We start from the raw sequence: 19938 nt of genomic DNA on the forward strand, positions 1-19938 counted from the left end.
AGATTTTTCCGATAATTTCGAATTATGGCTAAACTACCTATATGACACGCTGTATTTTTTTTGCTGTTTAGTTTTTCATTAGCGTTATTATTAATGTTGTAAATAGGAGATAACTATTTTGCACATTTGCAAAAAGAGCGTAAAAAGGGCTATCCAACGTAAATGACAAATCGAGATCTATGTATAAATAGACTTGATGTTGTACATGCTAGGAAGATTCTCTTCTAGTTTTGCAAAGTGAGCGCTTGAGATCGAATAAACTTGACTTCTATCTGAAATGGTCCTCTCTTGTGATTAGCTATGCAAGCATTTCCTCTTTCATTATAATTTACGCTCGATTCATAGAACACTTCGCGCTAAGAGGAACTTGGGCTGGATTATATTCTTTTTTCCAAATAAACTTATACTCTACTCATGGGACACTTCGTACTATAAGAAATTAGGGCTAAGACTATTTTTCATTAATGCCATTCCAAATTATTATATTATTTCATAAATTTTATTTTAATTTACATATAACAATTATATGTTATGAATAACTTTAAAATTGATTTTCATTTATATATATATATATATATATATATATATATATATATATATATATATATATACAGTGCCGCTCAGCCACTTTTACCCCCCCACGGGCAAAATCAGTCTAACTTCAAAGTTTTATATCTCTGGTAGAAATTAACGTACAGAGACGCGCGTGGGTGCGTTTGAAAGGTCTTTCAGAGAGCTTTCAAATGATATGACTCACGGTTGCCATCGATTGTTTTTTTAAATTTTGCAACAATTATGCAAAATTGAAAATTCTGAAATTATTTATTATTTTTGACAATTAGCCAATTGTGGAAAAAAAATCGTACGAAAATTTGAAGTACACCATTTTTTAGCTATTACCAAGCCCTATCTGAATCACTCATCAGAAATTTATTTTCGTCAAATATGACGCGCGCACGGGCATTTTTTCCTGGAAGTGACAATTTTTTTCAACATTTTTTATCTCCGTCAAATTGTAACAATCGAAAAAAATTTATAGGAGAAAAAATGTTTGTTTTTTCACGTAGAATACTGCAATAATTTTTTTTTTGGTTTTTCGAAAAATTTTTTTTTTCGGTTTTTTTTCAATTTTTTTTTCTTACAGTCGGTACGCTAAAAAGATGAGAAACCACCAAAAAAAATTTTTTTCCACCCATTCAATAATACTACATAACAAGTATCGTAAATTAAATAAAAAAAAAAATCTTTTTTTTTCGACCTTGAAAAATAATTTAAACCGAAAAAAAAAATTTTTCGAAAAACCAAAAAAAAAATTATTGCAGTATTCTACGTGAAAAAGCAAACATTTTTTCTCCTATAAATTTTTTTCGATTGTTACAATTTGACGGAGATAAAAAATGTTGAAAAAAATTGTCACTTCCAGGAAAAAATGCCCATGCGCGCGTCATATTTGACGAAAATAAATTTTTGATGAGTGATTCAGATAGGGCTTGGTAATAGCTAAAAAATGGTGTACTTCAAATTTTCGTACGATTTTTTTTCCAAAATTGGCTAATTGTCAAAAATAATAAAAAAATTTCAGAATTTTCAATTTTGCATAATTGTTGCAAAATTTAAAAAAACAATCGATGGCAACCGTGAGTCATATCATTTGAAAGCTCTCCGAAAGACCTTTCAAACGCACCCACGCGCGTCTCTGTACGTTAATTTCTACCAGAGATATAAAACTTTGAAGTTAGACTGATTTTGCCCGTGGGGGGGTAAAAGTGGCTGAGCGGCACTGTATATATATATATATATTGTAACAGGCTGCCGTTTAACCTGTGACCTATTAATTGTATTTATTACTTCGGTCAAACGACGCCTTGTTAGCTGCGTGCCGTAAGCACGTTAACCTACCTTGTCCGGGAATGCGCCTGCGCAGAGTTCCCTCGCCAATCCGAGTTGGGTTCCCCAACTCGCCACTTGGCGGCGCTGTCGCTCTTGCTTAGCAGCGCTCCTGCGGCCGCTGCTGGAAACTCGGTTTGCGATTCGCTTCTATCGGTATCCGCGTGATCCGTGCTACGCTACCGGCTTATTCGAATCGAATGTCAACAAACATGCATTCCGGACAAAGGAAAGACAAAGCAGTGACTCGATTTAGAATAACTATTGTCCACTTTATTCAAATGAATTAAATACACAGGGGATTTGCCGAGAGACTCACGCACGCGAATATAAATGACAATACGCCTGGGTGGGAGAGAGAGAGAAAATCGCGAACGACGCGAACTAACCGCTCGCACGCTATAAATAATTTCTCCGCGCGCGCTGCACGGAATCGCACGCTAACAACGATAATAATGAATAATATTGTGCAGTGCACCTACCGCGTAAATAATGGAGATACGGTGGCCAACCGTATCCAACACACTTGCTGCGGATTAACCGCTGCGCCGCTCGCCGCACCGCAACTGTCTCCTCGCTGCTTGGTGTCGCGGAGCTGCTGGGATTGCTGAGGTTGACGGAGTTGCTCCAACAGTTCGCGAAGTCGCGCACTTTCAGCAGTGCACGCACTCCTCACTCTGGTTCACACCCAGAAAATCGCACACACAGTAGTTTCTAAAGCCGGCACGCTCGTGGAAACTATGCTGCTGCCGGACCGAAGGACACAGTCGTACTGACTACCGAACTCTCCCCCTCCCGGTCATTGCCCCTACGCGTCCTCTCTCTCTCTCGAACCGATCGCGGCTATTCCGCTCAGCCGCTTATTAACCTACGCGAGTCGAACGATTTTCGGTAATCGTTGCAATATATATATATATATCTATCTATATTCACTTAAGTCAATTCGAATTCCTGATTAACTCGAGAGATACAAGAGTACTCAATATAAATAAAAGGTGATTTGAAACATCACAAGATAATACACTTACCTTAATAGGTATAGCCATGCTTTTTCTCAAAGAAGCATTCAAATTCAATAATTCTGGAACTCTGCACCAGTGATCTGGTGAACTCGCCATGAATATTTGATTAAATGCACAGAACCCGCATGGTAAACAAGCTGGTAAGCATATAAACCATAAAAGCTGTTTTTGATACCATCCAAATTCACCTAAATCATGCAGAAGTTCGTCCATATCAAAACTGTCCTGTAAAATATCAAATAAATCAATAAAATTTTCAAAAAAAATACTTTGATTTATCAAAATTAATAACGTATTTTAATTTAAAAATAAAAATTGGCATATCTATATCTATATTTAGAGTAACGTCACGCTCTTTATACGGTTATGAAATTTGACTCTTGCTCTAATACAATCATATATTACATGAGGTGGCGCCGTTTAATATTTTAATTGATAGGTGTAAATTTGCGAGTTTCGTGGGTTGCCGTAATACAGTGAAAATGAGAAAAGTGTCTAGGAGCTCATAGATAGGACCGTTACATAGCCCCCTCATGAGACCGAATGATGCACATGAAAAAGGTCTGATGAATCGAGTTCCCTATGAGTGTAGATTCTCATTTTCTTTGTTATGTTTTGTTTGTTTTGTTTGAAAATAAAAGAAAAAATAAATAAATATCGGATTCAATCCCAAAGAGATCGCAAAGCTTCCTTCTCTTCTTGCTACATTCCTCAAGCTGGTTTCCTCCGGGTGTTGGTGGATGCTCTGGTGGAAATCGGATTTCTTCCAGATGCTGACAGAGCTTCTTAATTTCCTCCTCCGTTTGCTAAATCCTCGCCTCCCACTTACGGATGGCTTTGTGCATCCTGCGCCTTCGCTTGCTCGAGGTAGAAGGTGGCTGCGTGGAGGGTATGGGTGACGTTGGGTGAGGTATACTAGACGGAAGGAAGGGAAATATGAAATTAGTTTAAAATTCCACTGAGATGACGTTATTTACCGATCAATTAACAATTATATTAATCCTATTGTTATGAATATAAAGAAAGTCAGATCAGGAAGATTTTGCCTAAATGCCCGAAAATTAAATAAAAAATTAGTAAAAGATTATGAAGCCCCACTACATATGAATGATATTTTTCAACATTGTTTCGGAATGAATTTCATTTATATTTAGTTTTGATTTGACAAGTAGTTTTTGGCAAATTCATCTAAATAAAGCAAGTAAGAAATACACTGCATTTAATATTGAAGGTAATACCTACGAATTTAATGTATTATCTATTGGTACATACACTAGTACAGCAACATTGGTAACAGCATTAAATTTATCAATCGGCGATATGAAACAATTTATAACCACGTTTGTCGATGATATATTATTTATTTCTAAAACATTTAATGAACATATATATTATTTACGTATGCTACTTACTCCGGTCTCTAACATCCAAAACAAAAAAATTTAGATAAATCTCCCTGCGCGTAGAAAAATCCTATTAAACCCCGCATTCCACCAAGTTACGTGTTCCTCGCTATTCCCTGCGTGAACGCCCTGGCCCTCGTCGCTTACCGCTCCCTTCCCATCTCTTGTTAGGGATTATCGGCCCAACTGTACTTTGCACGTCAGGCACGGTCTTTTGAGGCCTATCTCTCTCTCTAGATTCTTTTAAGGAAGAGTTGTCGCCTCTTGCCTGACCGGTGACCGTCTCTGGAACCTTCCGCGGTCGACCTCGACGTCTCTTGGTTGGGGCGGATACCGGTAAATCCGACGCCTCGGTGGGATCGTTACCTATGGCCGTGGGGGCTGCTAATTCGATCCGCTCGCTCGATTAAATTCGCCCCGGATATTCGCACGATTTCGCGGAATCGTTCGCCTCCGACGGCCCTTCTTCGCGCGGTTCGCGAGATTCGCTGATGCACGCTTCCTCGCTTTCTTCTTCCCCCGGACCGTAATACGTCTTAAGTTCTTTGGCCTGGAAGAGCTCGGGCAGGATCTCCAGCTGATTACCCAATCTGTACGTGTTGGAACCACATAATTCTTCAATGAAGTACGGACTGGTGTATTTCGTCGCAAATTTGGTCGATATGCCTTGTGCAGCTGAGGAGAGTACCCTGCTCTTCTTCCATACCAATTCTCCGACCTTAAACTCGGGTTGCCGTCTCTTCCGATCGTAATGACCCGCCTGACGCGCCACTTCCTCCTTTGTCTTGGAGTTGGCCCGCTCCAATAGATTAGGGAGCTTTTCCATATGTTCAGCCCAATCTACTACAGCTTGACCTTCCGAAAACTCAAGGGCCTGCTGATCTTGGATTCTTCTGAACGCCAAAGGAGGTACCGGCTGACGCCCAAAGATCATCGCAGAACTATACCCAGTGGCGCTATGAGTTGCCGAGTTCACCGCGAAGTTGAACTCTGACAGGTGCTCGTCCCAGCTCTTATGATCACGGCTCACATACGACGTGATCATGGGTTTGAGCGTCCTGCTTACTCGCTACAAGGTCTACAAGGACTAGGACATACGAGGGTCGTTTGAAAAGTCCGTGCAAAAATAAAAACTGCTAGATTTTTTTTTAATAAATCTTTTTTATTTTTCAACATAAGCTCCTTTTAGGCTTATACACTTCATCCAACGCTGCTCTAGTTTGTTAATCCCTTCCAAATAATAGGATATGTCCAAGTCTGTAAAATAGGCATTCGTTTCTGCAATCACCTCCTCGTTTGAATAAAATCTTTTCCCCACCAGCCATTTTTTCATATTAGGGAACAATTAGTAGTCCAACGGAGCCAAGTCTGGAGAATAGGGGGGATGTGAAACGAGTTGGAACCCTATCTCCATCAGTTTTGCGACCAATTAGCGCTCTTGTCGCACGCCGCCTAATGAGTGGGCTTGGTGGGAGAGCCCGGCGAGAGCGCGAATGCTGACCATGCGTCAAGTCGCGTGAGGTAGTTCTCGGAAGAAAGTTGAGGAGAGAAGTTGGAAGTAGCAGCGCGATGAGAGAAGAAGAAACACACGTGCAGCAGTGACCAGACCAGGGCGAGCCGAGGCAACGTGTGGAGGCAACACCTGCAGCAGGGCATTCAGTGTCGCCCTCGCCGCCATGCACTGCATGACTTCCAGTGGGTTCACCATGGGCTACGCCGAGGAAGACGTCCAGCCAGCGGCCAGGTCAACTCCCCGTTGTCGGCTCATCGCCAAGGACAAAGGTCAGGTTATCTCTCTCTCCCGGTATTTCTCTCTCTCATGGTGATGCGCGGTCGCGTAGGAACGATACGTAGCCAGGCGATCACTTGCCGGCTACGCTCATCGTAATGCGGTAGAGAGGTTTCAACGTATTCTTTCCTTTGTAAGGAGGTAAATGGCCAAGGCGATTTAGTCGCCGGGCCATTCGTCCTCCCGCGTTAGTTCAAGTTGTTCTGTATATGTGCGCGTGGTGTAAACGTTATTGTAACTGATTTTGTATTTGTTTGTCTGAATAGATTTAAGTTGTATGTTCCAAGTAAAGAAAATCATTTATTCGTTCGACCTATCCTCTCGTTCCCCGATTGTTAAAGAGCGAAAGTGCCTCTCTTACTCTCCCCTTAATAAATTAGTGACGTCAGTGCCGAATAAGGCGCTGCCCCCGTTACAGACCTATTAGTGTAGATGAGGCGCCGGTATCATGGAGTGCTCTAATGTTTAAGTCACTTATGTCTACCCGCAACCATTATCTGGTCTCATCGTCTGGGTAGTATCCACGAGTCACATTCTCTCCTTCATCTTTCGTACTTTTTAGCAGATTCTTACCTTCAGCCGCTGGTACGATGATGGGCTTGCTGGTACTCGCGGACTCCTTAGGCAGGGGAACTTTTTATTTGGAGGGGCCCGAACCCTTCGGATCTTCGGGTTGCTCGATCCTTATACTAATCGAGTCTTTTCCCTTCTCCACAACTTGTATGTGGCCACCTGGTCTTGAAGGAGCCGGTGTGTTTCCCGGGATCTCAGAATCGTAGTGGCAGGTGAATATGTCCTGAAAGTCCACATTGCGTTTAGAGCACGGTTGAATCAAGTCGCGCTGGTATGAACGGACTGCATCGGCCATTTCATGCATTCCGTCCTCCAGCAATTGTATTCTTTGGCGCATGTCCTGCACTTCCCGTTCCGCACACACCTGTATGCTCTGGAAAGTCTGAAGGATCTCTAGGATCCGATCGACCAGCTTATGGTTACGATCGACTCCCTCCCTCAGGTACTCTATTTCTAGGAAGGCTTCGCTCAAAAATTATTCTCTTTAGGGCTTCTTCCGGGTTCAGGATTCCTATGACCTCAGATCCGGGTTGCTTCATCTCCTCTCCCCCTCTTCTTATTTCTAGGTGTGGAGTACCCGCTGGATAATGTCATTCTCTTCTTGATGGCTGGTTTCAATCTCCGAATCTTCATCCAGGCAGGCGAATATCCTTGACATATTTTCAAGGTTATTTCCTCCCTGTTAATGAATCTCAGTGGATGGTCTCTGTATTCTTCTGCGCTAAGGTTTTCCAACTCGTCGTAGATGTATCGAGCCGCGCTTGTCGGGTGCGCTTCCTGCGCCCCGCTACCTGATTACTACGCCTGGTATTCTCAAAACCTGCAACGTTGTACTCACCTAGCAACCATCTCCCTAGACTAGCTGCCTGCTGGATGACGCTTCCGTCCCTGAGCAGCTCTAAATCTGCCAGGTAGCGTTGGTGCTGTGCGGAGGTCAGCTCTAATACCCACGTGTCGATCTGGGCTGACAACAGAGCCATCTTACCTCCGTACGTGTGTAGAATGCGGTCGAGGTTCAAAATATCTGCCTATTCGACCATTACCGCTTCCTATCACCCAAGGTATGAGCGAGGTATTACTGTTGAACTATACGTAATAACTATACTGTACACACATACAAATGTAATATAGATATATCCATGAGTGATGATGCGCGCGCCGCTATCAGTATATATGTGAGGATGTGTGAGTGCGTGCGCACATATACAGAGTATATGATAGTCAGTCGGCTATGTAAGAGACAAGAGAGCGCATCTCGGCGTGGCTTATACACATGTGTGTGGTCTGTATGTATCAACTCAATCATTGACATTTTTGAATAAATAATCATATCATTATTATTGTTATAATAAAAAGAACCTCAACACTATAATTATTTCAACGATCCACCTCATATTCAACATGGTAGCAGAGCGTGGTTTGAAAAAAAGTGAGAGGTTAGGTTATACACGTGGTGTGAAAAAAACTATAAAAGTATAAAAAAAAGTGAATACAAAATCAGGTAAAGAATAAGAAAAAATTGAGAACAGTAAAAATTCAAGTAAAATGAAATCATAATTTAAACAAAAAAAAAAAAAAACGAATTTTTGAGACAATTGAAACACGAGGTGTGTAAAAAAAGTGAAGAGAAAAATATACTATGTAAATAATACAAAATATAAAAATATGAACGATTTAGAATAAAATGAACTTTTAAAAATAATGTGTAAAAAGAATTATACAAATTAAATGAAAATTGAACGAGATGCGCGCGGATAAAGTTTGAAAATAAATTTTGATAAGAGAAGCACGTGTAACGAATCCGAGTAAAATGACAAAGCCGGACGAAATATCGATACCCGTTTTTGACGGTCAAGAGTATAGTAAATGGAAAAAACGAATCCTTTTATTTTTGGAGTGGAAAAAGTGTAAAGACCAAGCAATAAAAGAAAAATGTGATACTACGGGAAAAGAAATGGAGTGGAAAGAATCAAATATTAAAGCTATGAATTACATATACTCAAGTATATCGAACAAACAACTTGAATATGTCGGTGATGAAGACACCGCGTACAAAATAATAAAAAAATTCGACCAAATGTATTTAAAACCGTCAACATGTTTACAAATTTGTGTGAGGAATAGACTTGATCGACTAAGATTAAAAGACTTTGAAAACTCAAGCACATTTTTCCTTGAATTTGAGAAATTAATTAAGGACGCTCCAGCATATAGAGTCCATAAATAAGATATGACACGTTTATTAGACGACCATTCACTGAATTCGTTGGTGTATTTATTAACTGCCCGAGCCGTGGAAATTTTTGAGATATTTCATCTTAAAGTTTGTCTCTATGCGTGCCTGTTTACACATGCTCATATGGAGCGCGATGCGAGATAGGTTAAAAATGGATCAATTATCGTCCGCAATAAAGAAGTTCCGCAGCGAAAAACAAACTTATTATAGATAAATTTTTCAGTTTTCCATTGATGCTTTACAAAGTATGTGTAGCCGTGTAAAATCTCGAGATATTTGTAAAAGTTTACTGAAAAAATACACTAGCGACGTTATATCCGTCTTCTAAACGGATGCCATGTTTCTGTCAAAGCGCGCCGTTTTTGAATCATTTAAAATTTGAATATTGATTAACACTTATCATCTTTCAATAAAAGATATTGTAAATGAATAAAAATAAATAAATTTAACTATTGTTTCGTTTAATGAAACAAATAATTAATTGATGAATAATTAATTGATATTGATGTCTTTTTAGATAATTAACAAATGACAAGAAATTGAGTTTCAAAGAGTGATATTCTTTATTTTATTACTTATTGCACTAATGATTTTAGAATTAGAAGTAACCCTTGCTTTTTTATTGACACACATTGATAATAGTATTTTGATTCCATCTTTAGGATCTTTTTTATAAGCATCTACTAACGTTTTCTCAACAATTCCTTGTGTCGCCATTTTAGAAATTATATTAGCTGTTACTACATCTTTCAATACTTTCAATTTTTTTTTATTCTGATTAATTAATATTTTCAACTTTTATTGTTGTTGTCTAAATTGTGCGGCTTCTTGTAACTGTACTAGGCTCTTACTCTGATTTATTATTTCTTTATCAGTTACGCCTACATATTCGATTAACTTTTTCAAAGTTTTGATGTCTTGTAGGGCATCGTGCAAATTTACAATGTTTTCTTGTGGCAAATAATCTTTTACTAAATTTGTTTCTGAAAAAGATAGCTTTTGTTGAACTCTCTCCGGTAATTTCTTCTTTAAAACATCGAGTGTATCAGAGTACCCATATACAACCTGCGTAAATCTTTCATATAAGCCAAACTGTCTAGTCAATTTTTCAATGCGTAAAGCATCAAATCTGCAAGTAATGTATTAAATGAATAATAATATTTAATACGAACGAATTGTAAACGAATGAGGTAAAAATCGATTACTTAATTATATTATGACCAACTAATATTATATTTGGTTCAGTGCTCTTATGACTTTCTAAAAATTCAATAAATTGTAATATAGCAGACTCTCTGGAAACTGTAGCCAATTTATTGTCTCGACAGAATAAATTGCCATTGTTAACGGTCAATCCAGTTATAATTGATGCTTTTAGTTTAATGGATACTGTAGGAACTATATGAACATTAAAATTGCATTCTCCGTCATAGGCTGCAATCTTAATAACAATATATAATTTAATTAGTAGATAAAAAAATAATCGCAAACATTACGTATTGAAAGAACAGTACCTGACACACTTGGTCTTTATCCACACTAAAACCGGTAGTTTCAGTATCTACATACATTATTTTCCATTCTATTGAACTGTCAAATTGATAACTAGTTAATACTGTAGGGCATACGCTTGTCGACGGAGTTTCAATGGCAAGCTCTAAAATACCACTGAGACCTACATCACTTTCATAAGTGAGTCCTTCTTTCTGTTTATTTTTACTAGCTTTAGATGCTCTTGATTTTTTTAACGCCTTTCTTTTGATCTTTCCTGCTGGACTGTATTCAAATAATTTTTTCTTTGCCATTTTCTGTTCTTTTATTTGTCTGTAAGTTACGTTGCTTTTAGTAGGACTGAAGTTAGCTTTCTTATAGACTTCGTTAATATATGTATATCCTATGTTTTTTGTATTCACTGCGGCTGCTACACGGAAAGAAAAAGATTGAGAACCAGAAAAGTGCTTCGATTTAGGACATTTTAAAGCTACTCTGTGGTTAAATGATTCATTTTGTTGCGTCGATCCATTAGGAGCTAATTTTTCTACTGAATTGATATATCGATTCATTATTTCTTCTAATGGTATCTTTAGATCCGTGTTCTGAAGCGGTTTCTGCCTCGGTATAGTCTTATATACGGCATAGTTTTCTTCTTCAAGGTGAAACGTACAGAGAGTATGGTCGCCAAACGCATGCGGTACAATTGCTTTCATCCTCTCTCTGAGTAGATTGGGTTGCCCTTTGCATGCAGCAATAACGCCACTCAAGGAATTCGAAAAGTAATCTACTTGAGCTTTTGACAATGACAATGCGTAGAGAAAATTGGCAAATGCTTTGATGGAGTGGTTTTTATCAGACCATAATTCAATATCATGTGGACTAGCTTGCCGTAATCCGGCGATTGTACTTGAATCATTACACAGGACCACAAATGGGAACCGGAAAAAGTCCTTCGGCAAAATTGATACCCTATATGTATTTCGACGCGCTGATTCCAAATCCGAGGTCCACATAAGCCCAGCACGTCGTGTTCAAGGACATTTGAAGGTCAAACGCATTTACTACGGGAAAACATAAAATCTGACCACGGATTCGGAAAGAGCGGGAAATTTTACGTCCAAATATGTATTTTCTATTTTTTCCAACATGACCCTCCAAGGTCATCTGAGGGTCAAATGACTCACCGATAGATCAAATTCGTATTTCCCACATACATCATCACAACTAAAGACATGCGTACAAATGAGTCAGGTATCTTTAGGTTTCTCGATGCGCTGAATCCAAATCCGAGGTCCACATAACCCCAGCACGTCGTGTTCAAGGACATTTGAAGGTCAAACGCATTTACTACGGAAAAACATAAAATCTGACCACGGATTCGGAAAGAGCGGGAAATTTTACGTCCAAATATGTATTTTCTATTTTTTCCAACATGACCCTCCAAGGTCATCTGAGGGTCAAATGACTCAACGATCGATAAAATTCATGTATTCCATATACATCATTACACTACAGATTTTTAACTATAATTTGGTCACGTATCTTTAGGTATTTCGACGCGCTAAATCAAAATCTGAGGATCCTCGGTCTCAAATTCAAATATGAGTTACGGTGAGAACTTAGTTCATGGTTGTGTTAGCTCTCTTTATGGTTTTCTCGCGCGGATATTGCCAATCGATTCCAGCAATTAAAATTCACCTAGCTTGATATATAGACTTGATTTCAGATAGTGATGTCGATCAGTTTTCCCTTTAATCACTGAACAAATAAACAACTGTTGGACTCCAAAAACTATATGTTTAAAATGTAAGATACAACTGCACCAGAAAATATCGCAATACATCTCGCCAATGATTTGGCGTAATCCGACAGATCATAATACAGACTGTTACTTCTGTTTGACTGATACATGTGGATATAATCGTAAAAATGTATCCCAATTACGTTATCCATTCGTTACGTCTGTAACTCTTCCTGTTCTCGCCACCTTGGATGCTGAAGAACCTGAGATTTTAGAAATGCAAACAGAAGAATCAATGGGAGAGGGTTCAAGTAGAAGAGGTTGCACTGATAAAATGGAAGATACAGAAGATGATGAGCAAGACCAGACATTTAATGGGTTTAATCAAGAAGAGCTGAGTGATTTAGTTCGAGACACGGGACTTTCAAAAGAACTTTCGGAACTATTAGCATCTAGATTGAAAGAAAAAAATTGTCTGGCTCCTGGTACTTCCATCACATTTTACCGAAATCGTGATCAACAATTTAGAAAATTTTTTTCGAAAGAATGCGATTTAGTTTATTGCAACGACGTTGCAGGACTGATAAATGAATTTGGAAACGTAGAGTATGAAGCTATTGATTGGCGTCTGTTTATTGATTCTTCTACGAGAAGCTTGAAAGCAGTTTTACTCCATAACGGTAACATATACGCCCCTATACCAATTGGTCATTCCATTGTCTTGAAAGAGGAATATAGTAATCTCGATTTACTGCTACAGAAATTGCATTATGATACTCACGGGTGGCAGTTGGTTGGAGATTTGAAAATAACAACAATTTTGTTGGGTCAACAAAGTGACTTCACGAAATATCCATGTTTCATTTGTGAATGGGATAGCCGTGCCCGAGATCAACACTATGTGAGAAAAGAATGGCCACTTCGACAAAATTTGACCACAGGTAATAAAAATGTTTTACACGAAAGTCTTATACCTGCAAATAAAGTCATCCTCCCACCCTTGCATATTAAGCTTGGTTTGGTCAAACAGTTCATTAAAGCAATGAAAAATTCACAAGACGAAAGCAACGCTTTTATGTATCTCTTCGAGAAATTTCCAAAACTTTCGGAAGCAAAGATCAACGAAGGAGTCTTTGATGGTCCACAAATAAGAGAACTATTACGAGATGAAGAATTTGAAAGAAGAATGACGATAAAGGAACGCAAAGCGTGGCAAAGCTTTAGAGAAGTTCAGCATAAATTTTTAGGAAATAATAAAGACGACGATTACGAAGATATAGTAAATGAGATGTTGGGTAATTACAAAATAATGGGTTGCTTGATGAATTTGAAAATTCATTTTCTTCATTCTCATCTTGATTACTTTCCTGAAAATTTAGGAGACTTTAGCGAGGAGCAAGGAGAGAGATTCCACCAAGACTTCAAAGACATCGAAAGAAGATATCAAGGCTATTGGGATGTGAACATGATGTCAGACTATTGTTGGTCTCTTAAAAGAGACACTACTACTCCACACAAAAGAAAAGCGCTCCGCAGATCGTTTGCTAATAAAAGAACGCGTCATTCGTAAATCTTTTTGATCGACATCACTATCTGAAATCAAGTCTATATATCAAGCTAGGTGAATTTTAATTGCTGGAATCGATTGGCAATATCCGCGCGAGAAAACCATAAAGAGAGCTAACACAACCATGAACTAAGTTCTCACCGTAACTCATATTTGAATTTGAGACCGAGGATCCTCAGATTTTGATTTAGCGCGTCGAAATACCTAAAGATACGTGACCAAATTATAGTTAAAAATCTGTAGTGTAATGATGTATATGGAATACATGAATTTTATCGATCGGTGAGTCATTTGACCCTCAGATGACCTTGGAGGGTCATGTTGGAAAAAATAGAAAATACATATTTGGACGTAAAATTTCCCGCTCTTTCCGAATCCGTGGTCAGATTTTATGTTTTTCCGTAGTAAATGCGTTTGACCTTCAAATGTCCTTGAACACGACGTGCTGGGGTTATGTGGACCTCGGATTTGGATTCAGCGCATCGAGAAACCTAAAGATACCTGACTCATTTGTACGCATGTCTTTAGTTGTGATGATGTATGTGGGAAATACGAATTTGATCTATCGGTGAGTCATTTGACCCTCAGATGACCTTGGAGGGTCATGTTGGAAAAAATAGAAAATACATATTTGGACGTAAAATTTCCCGCTCTTTCCGAATCCGTGGTCAGATTTTATGTTTTCCCGTAGTAAATGCGTTTGACCTTCAAATGTCCTTGAACACGACGTGCTGGGCTTATGTGGACCTCGGATTTGGAATCAGCGCGTCGAAATACATATAGGGTATCAATTTTGCCGAAGGACTTTTTCCGGTTCCCATTTGTGGTCCTGTGTTATCCATGATTAGTCTAGCTCCGAATATATTGTGTTGTTCAAGTAATTTATTTTTTGTAAATACCTCAATTGCTATATCGGCCTCCATACCTTTTGCAGAACCATCGTAATTCATCCGACAATCATGTTTCTTTCCAGATACACAGGCGCGGCATGTTTTCGTACGAATCGCGTACGATCCAACTTTTTTTGAATTGTAACATACTTATTAATGCACCATGACCTGTATTAAAATTATATTTTCAGAATAATAATATATAATTTTAGAGTGCGTAAATTTGCAAATATTTGTTGCAAAAATCCTTCCATTTGCATTGCCATGACGCTTATAGCCTACAGAAAAATATATCAAATTAACTATATAAAATATTATTTTTACCAGACAAACTATTGTAAGCCCTTCCGGTACCTCTTTTCTGCCAGCCAGCATCATAACTAAATGTCAAACCAAATTTACCTGGGAATATTCTGCAATCAAAATGACAGAAACGATCGAGAATAAATTGAATGAAAAAAATTAGTGATTATATAGATTTTTATTCATGATACAAATTATACACGTTAATCATTATAATTGTATGTTATATTAAGATTTTTCATATTTGCGAATTATCCATACTATTTTATACTAATATTTATATTAATAACTTAAAATAACGGTATATAAATGTTAATATCTATTTTCACAAAAGTTATAATCTAAAATTCGTGTAAATAATTATTATAAAAAAATAATTGTTTGATTTTACAGAGTAAACAAGTTTAACTTTAATATTTTACATGTGGTATGTATAGCGTACTAGAAATGTTTAAATAATCATAACTTGATTGGAAAAAAATATAAATACCAACAATAATGTATTTAAATAAAAATAAAAGTCTATTTGTGCATTTTGTTATAAGTAAAAATCAAAGTAATAATGATTGTGCATTGTATAGTGTGTTTAAATTAATATAACGACCATTGTCAATTAATTGCAATTAATGAATAAAAATCAGTCTTGCAAAAGTAATCTATAAATTGGAAAATGAATCAAGTTTTCAATTATTTACAATTCAATATAAAATTTTAAGGTTCAATTTCACTATTCTGTACATTAATTCTTAGAAAGTTCAACCTTATATAATTGATATAGTTATGCTTTAATAGAACATTGGACAAGTTATTGAACTTTCTATTCATAAAACAAAACAGTTTCATCTATAGTTCATTAAACTACATGAATGCCCTACTTGTCCAAGACAATGTCATTTGCTTCTTTTGCCAAAGCAATTTCCTCTTTCAATACATTGCTGCAAGATTCTGCGGCAAGCTCTTCTATTTTTGGTCCAACAATCCTTTCATAACGCTTCAACAGTGTGTCTGACACCGTACCAATATTCAATGCTGATAGCAATAAATTAAATTGCGTTTCCCCAATGCCACAATCTATAATACCTATTGAGTAATATACAATGAATAAACAATTTGAACAGCAAATATATCACATCACATTACATTATTTACCAAGAATAGCTTTGGCATTCATAACGAACAATTCATATTTGTTATTGTTGCCTTCTGTAAAAACTTTTCCAGTCTTAACGGTCCATAATTTTGAGCATTGGTAACACTTTATATCATATATATATCCCAATCCTTTTTGCACTTTTCTCTGTGCAAATCTAAAAGACAGTGGAATGTCACACTCTGAACACCACATCTCTTTGGCTAAAACACTAGGTTCATGTAATTCTCTTCCATCAAGAATGCTACTTTCAGATTTGAATTCATCTTTCTCATTGGCTTCCTAAAAACCATAACAAATACAATTATTTCAATTTTCTCTGTACATCTTTAATAAATAAATATATTTCTATACTACAGTGTTATGCAATCTGCCATGAATATGATTTGTTTACGTACGCACCTTTAATAACCTCTTTATAGTTTTTTTTTTCTGTCTTGAATGCTGATGATTTTTTCTTGAACTGACCTTTGCGTTTTCCAATCGCCACACGACTAGCATTTCGCCATTCTCTGCTTTTTTCATTGTTAAAACCTTCTTCATTCATTTTTACACTTGCTTTTAAATGCAAAAGAAAAGAACTGAGTAATTCGTCTCACGTCGACTTTCGTATACGATCTACACCATGCGTGTGTACACGTGATTTTGAGGTTACGTATGCTAGGATACACAAATCTGCAAGTCTGTTTTAAAGTATCGCCTCATTGGTCAGCGAGAAAAGAATCGAATACAAGTCAATTTGATGGCTATTTATTTTAATACATAATAAATTATAATTAAATCAGGCAGTAATCTCACTTTAAAATTAATAATAAGATTTTTCAATATAAGCATGGACTTAAATTCACAAATTTATTTTTGAGATTTCATTTGACTTCGGCGTAGACGCTGGAGCGTCCTTAACGAATTGAAAAGTGCTGGTGCTACAGTAACAGAGACTGAAAAACTTGACTATTTAATTAAAACGTTGCCTGATACACTCAGTCATTTCGGTGACACTATTGACAGTGTTAAAGACTCAGATAAAAACTGTGAATTTCTTAAAAATAAAATCGTGTTGATGGAAACTAAAAATAAAATTTCTAATAATCATATAAAATCAAGTGTAATTAAAACTGAAGTTCGTGACGTTGAGTGCAACAAATGTCATAAAAGAGGTCATTACGCGAGAGATTGTCGAAGTCGAGGAGGCTTCAATCAGAGGGGTAGATGGCCAGGAGGTGGTCACTACCAGCAACAACAACATTCAAATCAACAACAACAACAACGACGACAATACGAAGAGGCATATCAGCCAAGAGGTTATGTGAACAACGCGAGCAGAGGTAACTTCACAAATACAAGAGGTAGAGTTTACAACGAGAGAGGCTATGGTCCAAGAGGACGTGGAAGAGGTTATTTCAACAACAACAACAACAACAACAACAGTAAATATCAACATAACGCAAGGTATACATCTAATGAAGAAAATAACTTTAGGTCAAATGAATCATTTTTTGCGAAAGTAGAGTTCGAAAAAGAAAATGTTTATGATTATAACAAAAAAGAAAAAATTTGTGAAAATAATAGTAGAGTTTATATGAATGATTTTTGTAAAATAGATTGGATACTTGATAGTGGTTGTTCTGATCATATAATAAATGATGACTCTTATTTTATCGAGAGTTCAGAATTGAAAATACCAGTAGTAGTAAAAGTAGGAGATGGTAGACCTTTAAAAGTTACAAAAATTGGAAAAGTTTTGATGTACCTGATTGTAGATGGTAAAGAATTAGAAATCACAGTATCCAATGTATTTTTTGTAAAAGAAATGGACAAAAACTTGTTAAGTTATGCGAGAATTACAGATAACTATAAAATTGTTTCAATTAGAGAAAAATCGTTGATTTACAATAAATTTGAAAAAATAGTTGGAACAGCTTACAAAGAAAATGGAATCTACAAATTAGAAAGTTATGTTTTAAATAATAATCACAATGCAAATAGAACACATACGATGACTGAAAATGAGAGATACCATAGAATGCTAGGACATATAAATTTTAATTATTTAAATACCATGTGTAGAGAAAATTACGTGGACGGAATTCCGAAAAATTTAGAAAATATTTATTTGAAATGTGGTACATGTATACAAAACAAAATGCATAATTTACCTTTTAAAAACGATAGAAGCAGAGCTAGAGAAATATTGGAACTGTTTCATACAGACGTAAATGGTCCACACAAAAATACTGGTTATGATAATTCGAAATATTTTATAACGTTTCTTGATGACTTTAGTAAATTATCAGTGGTTTATACCATAAGATCAAAGAGTGACGTACCCACATGTTTTCTAGATTATATAAATAAAGTTGAAAATTTCACTGGAAAAAAGATTAAAAAATTGAGATGTGACAACGGCAAAGAATATATAAATAGAGATATTTTTAACTTGATTAGAGAGAAAGGTATAATTCTAGATAAATGCCCCCATACGTTCACGAGCTGAATGGAACAGCTGAACGATTTAATAGAACTATTATGGACTCTGCAAGATGTTTATTATCAGACCCAAATTTAAATATTCGATATTGGCCTGAGGCGATTTTAACAGCGAGTTATTTAAAAAATAGAACTATTGCAAATACTTTCGTGAGAAAAAGTCCTTATGAAATATTCTTTGAAAAAAAGCCTAATATTGAAAATTTGAAGTTATATGGAAGCAAAGTATTTTTTAAAGTAGACGAAAGTCAAAGAGATAACAAATGGGATAGAAAATCGGATTGTGGAATTTTAGTAGGTTATGAGAATGTAGGATACAGAGTATTATATAATGGTAGAGGTAAAGTTGCAAGAAATGTAGATATAATAGAAAAAGATGAAAAGTTGATTGATTTTCAAGGAAATAATGAGACTGATATCGAAAGTGAAATGAATGATAATGATGTAGAATATAAAGTTTTTGATGAAAAAAATACAAGTCCAATAAAAATTAAAAGTACAAAAAGTAGTCCAAGTCCAAAGAAAAATTTGAGTCCAAAAAGTGAAAATGAACAGCTTTTAGATTGCGAAGAGTCTGAGATTCCAACACGTAGAAAGTCGAACAGAGAAACAAAAAACCTGACAGATGGGGTTACGGTAATAACGAAGTATATTATATTTATGTAAATTTTGTAAGCGCGAATAGTCCAAAAACGTATGATGAAGCAATGAGTAGTAGTGAATCTGATCTGTGGAAAGATGCAATGCAAAGAGAAATTAACTGTATAAATAAAAATAATACATGGAAACTAGTACAAAGACCTAAAAATAAAAAAATAATTGACGTAGTGGGTTTACACAAATAAGACAAATAATTTGAAAAAAGCAAGGTTAGTAGTCAGAGGGTTTCAGCAAAAAGAAATTGTAGAAGATATATACTCACCTGTTGCGAGACTGCAAAGATTAAAATTATTGTTAGCATATTGTGTACAAAACAAATATTTGATTGAGCAAATGGATGTGGAAACTGCGTTTCTAAATGGTACAATAAAGTCGGAAATTTATGTAAAACAACCGGATGGATACAACGACAAAACCGACAAAGTGTATAAACTGGAAAAGGCGTTATATGGATTGCGAGAGAGCCCGAGAGCTTGGTATGAGTGTTTTGATAAGTTTATTACAAAATTGAACTTTAAAAGAAGTAATAATGATTATTGTTTATACATTTTCGAAGATAAGAATGGGGAAAAAATATATATAATTTTGTTTGTAGATGATTTATTAATTTGCGGAAGGAATAAAAGCAAAATAAATGAAATAAAGTTGAAATTAAGTGAAAGATTTGCAATGAAAGATATGGGTAAAGTAAAGACTTATCTCGGTATTAATATTGATTATAATTATAAAAATGAAA

General features: G+C 36.3%; 2 protein-coding genes across 3 annotated transcripts in view; both read right to left on the minus strand.

Annotated features, from left to right (window-relative positions):
- Positions 1-19938, minus strand: part of LOC131672648 (carcinine transporter) — a 1420696-nt gene that overhangs the window by 1185704 nt on the left and 215054 nt on the right. For both annotated transcript variants that reach the window (XM_058950032.1, XM_058950041.1), the window contains exon 2: positions 2916-3134. In XM_058950032.1, coding sequence (XP_058806015.1) covers positions 2916-3122 — 207 coding nt within the window. In that variant the 5' untranslated portion in view covers positions 3123-3134. The remainder of the gene's footprint in view (positions 1-2915; positions 3135-19938) is intronic.
- On the minus strand, positions 9709-10973 carry LOC131672566 (uncharacterized). The gene is made up of 3 exons (XM_058949877.1): positions 10425-10973; positions 10116-10351; positions 9709-10039 (listed from the first exon to the last, which is right to left on the minus strand). The coding sequence occupies exons 1-3, from the start codon at positions 10971-10973 to the stop codon at positions 9709-9711; spliced, it is 1116 nt and encodes a 371-aa protein (XP_058805860.1).

Source organism: Phymastichus coffea, unplaced genomic scaffold (genome assembly GCF_024137745.1).
Source record: "Phymastichus coffea isolate CEN01 unplaced genomic scaffold, Cenicafe_Pcof_1.1 PCOF00012, whole genome shotgun sequence".
Taxonomy (NCBI): Eukaryota; Metazoa; Arthropoda; class Insecta; order Hymenoptera; family Eulophidae; genus Phymastichus; species Phymastichus coffea.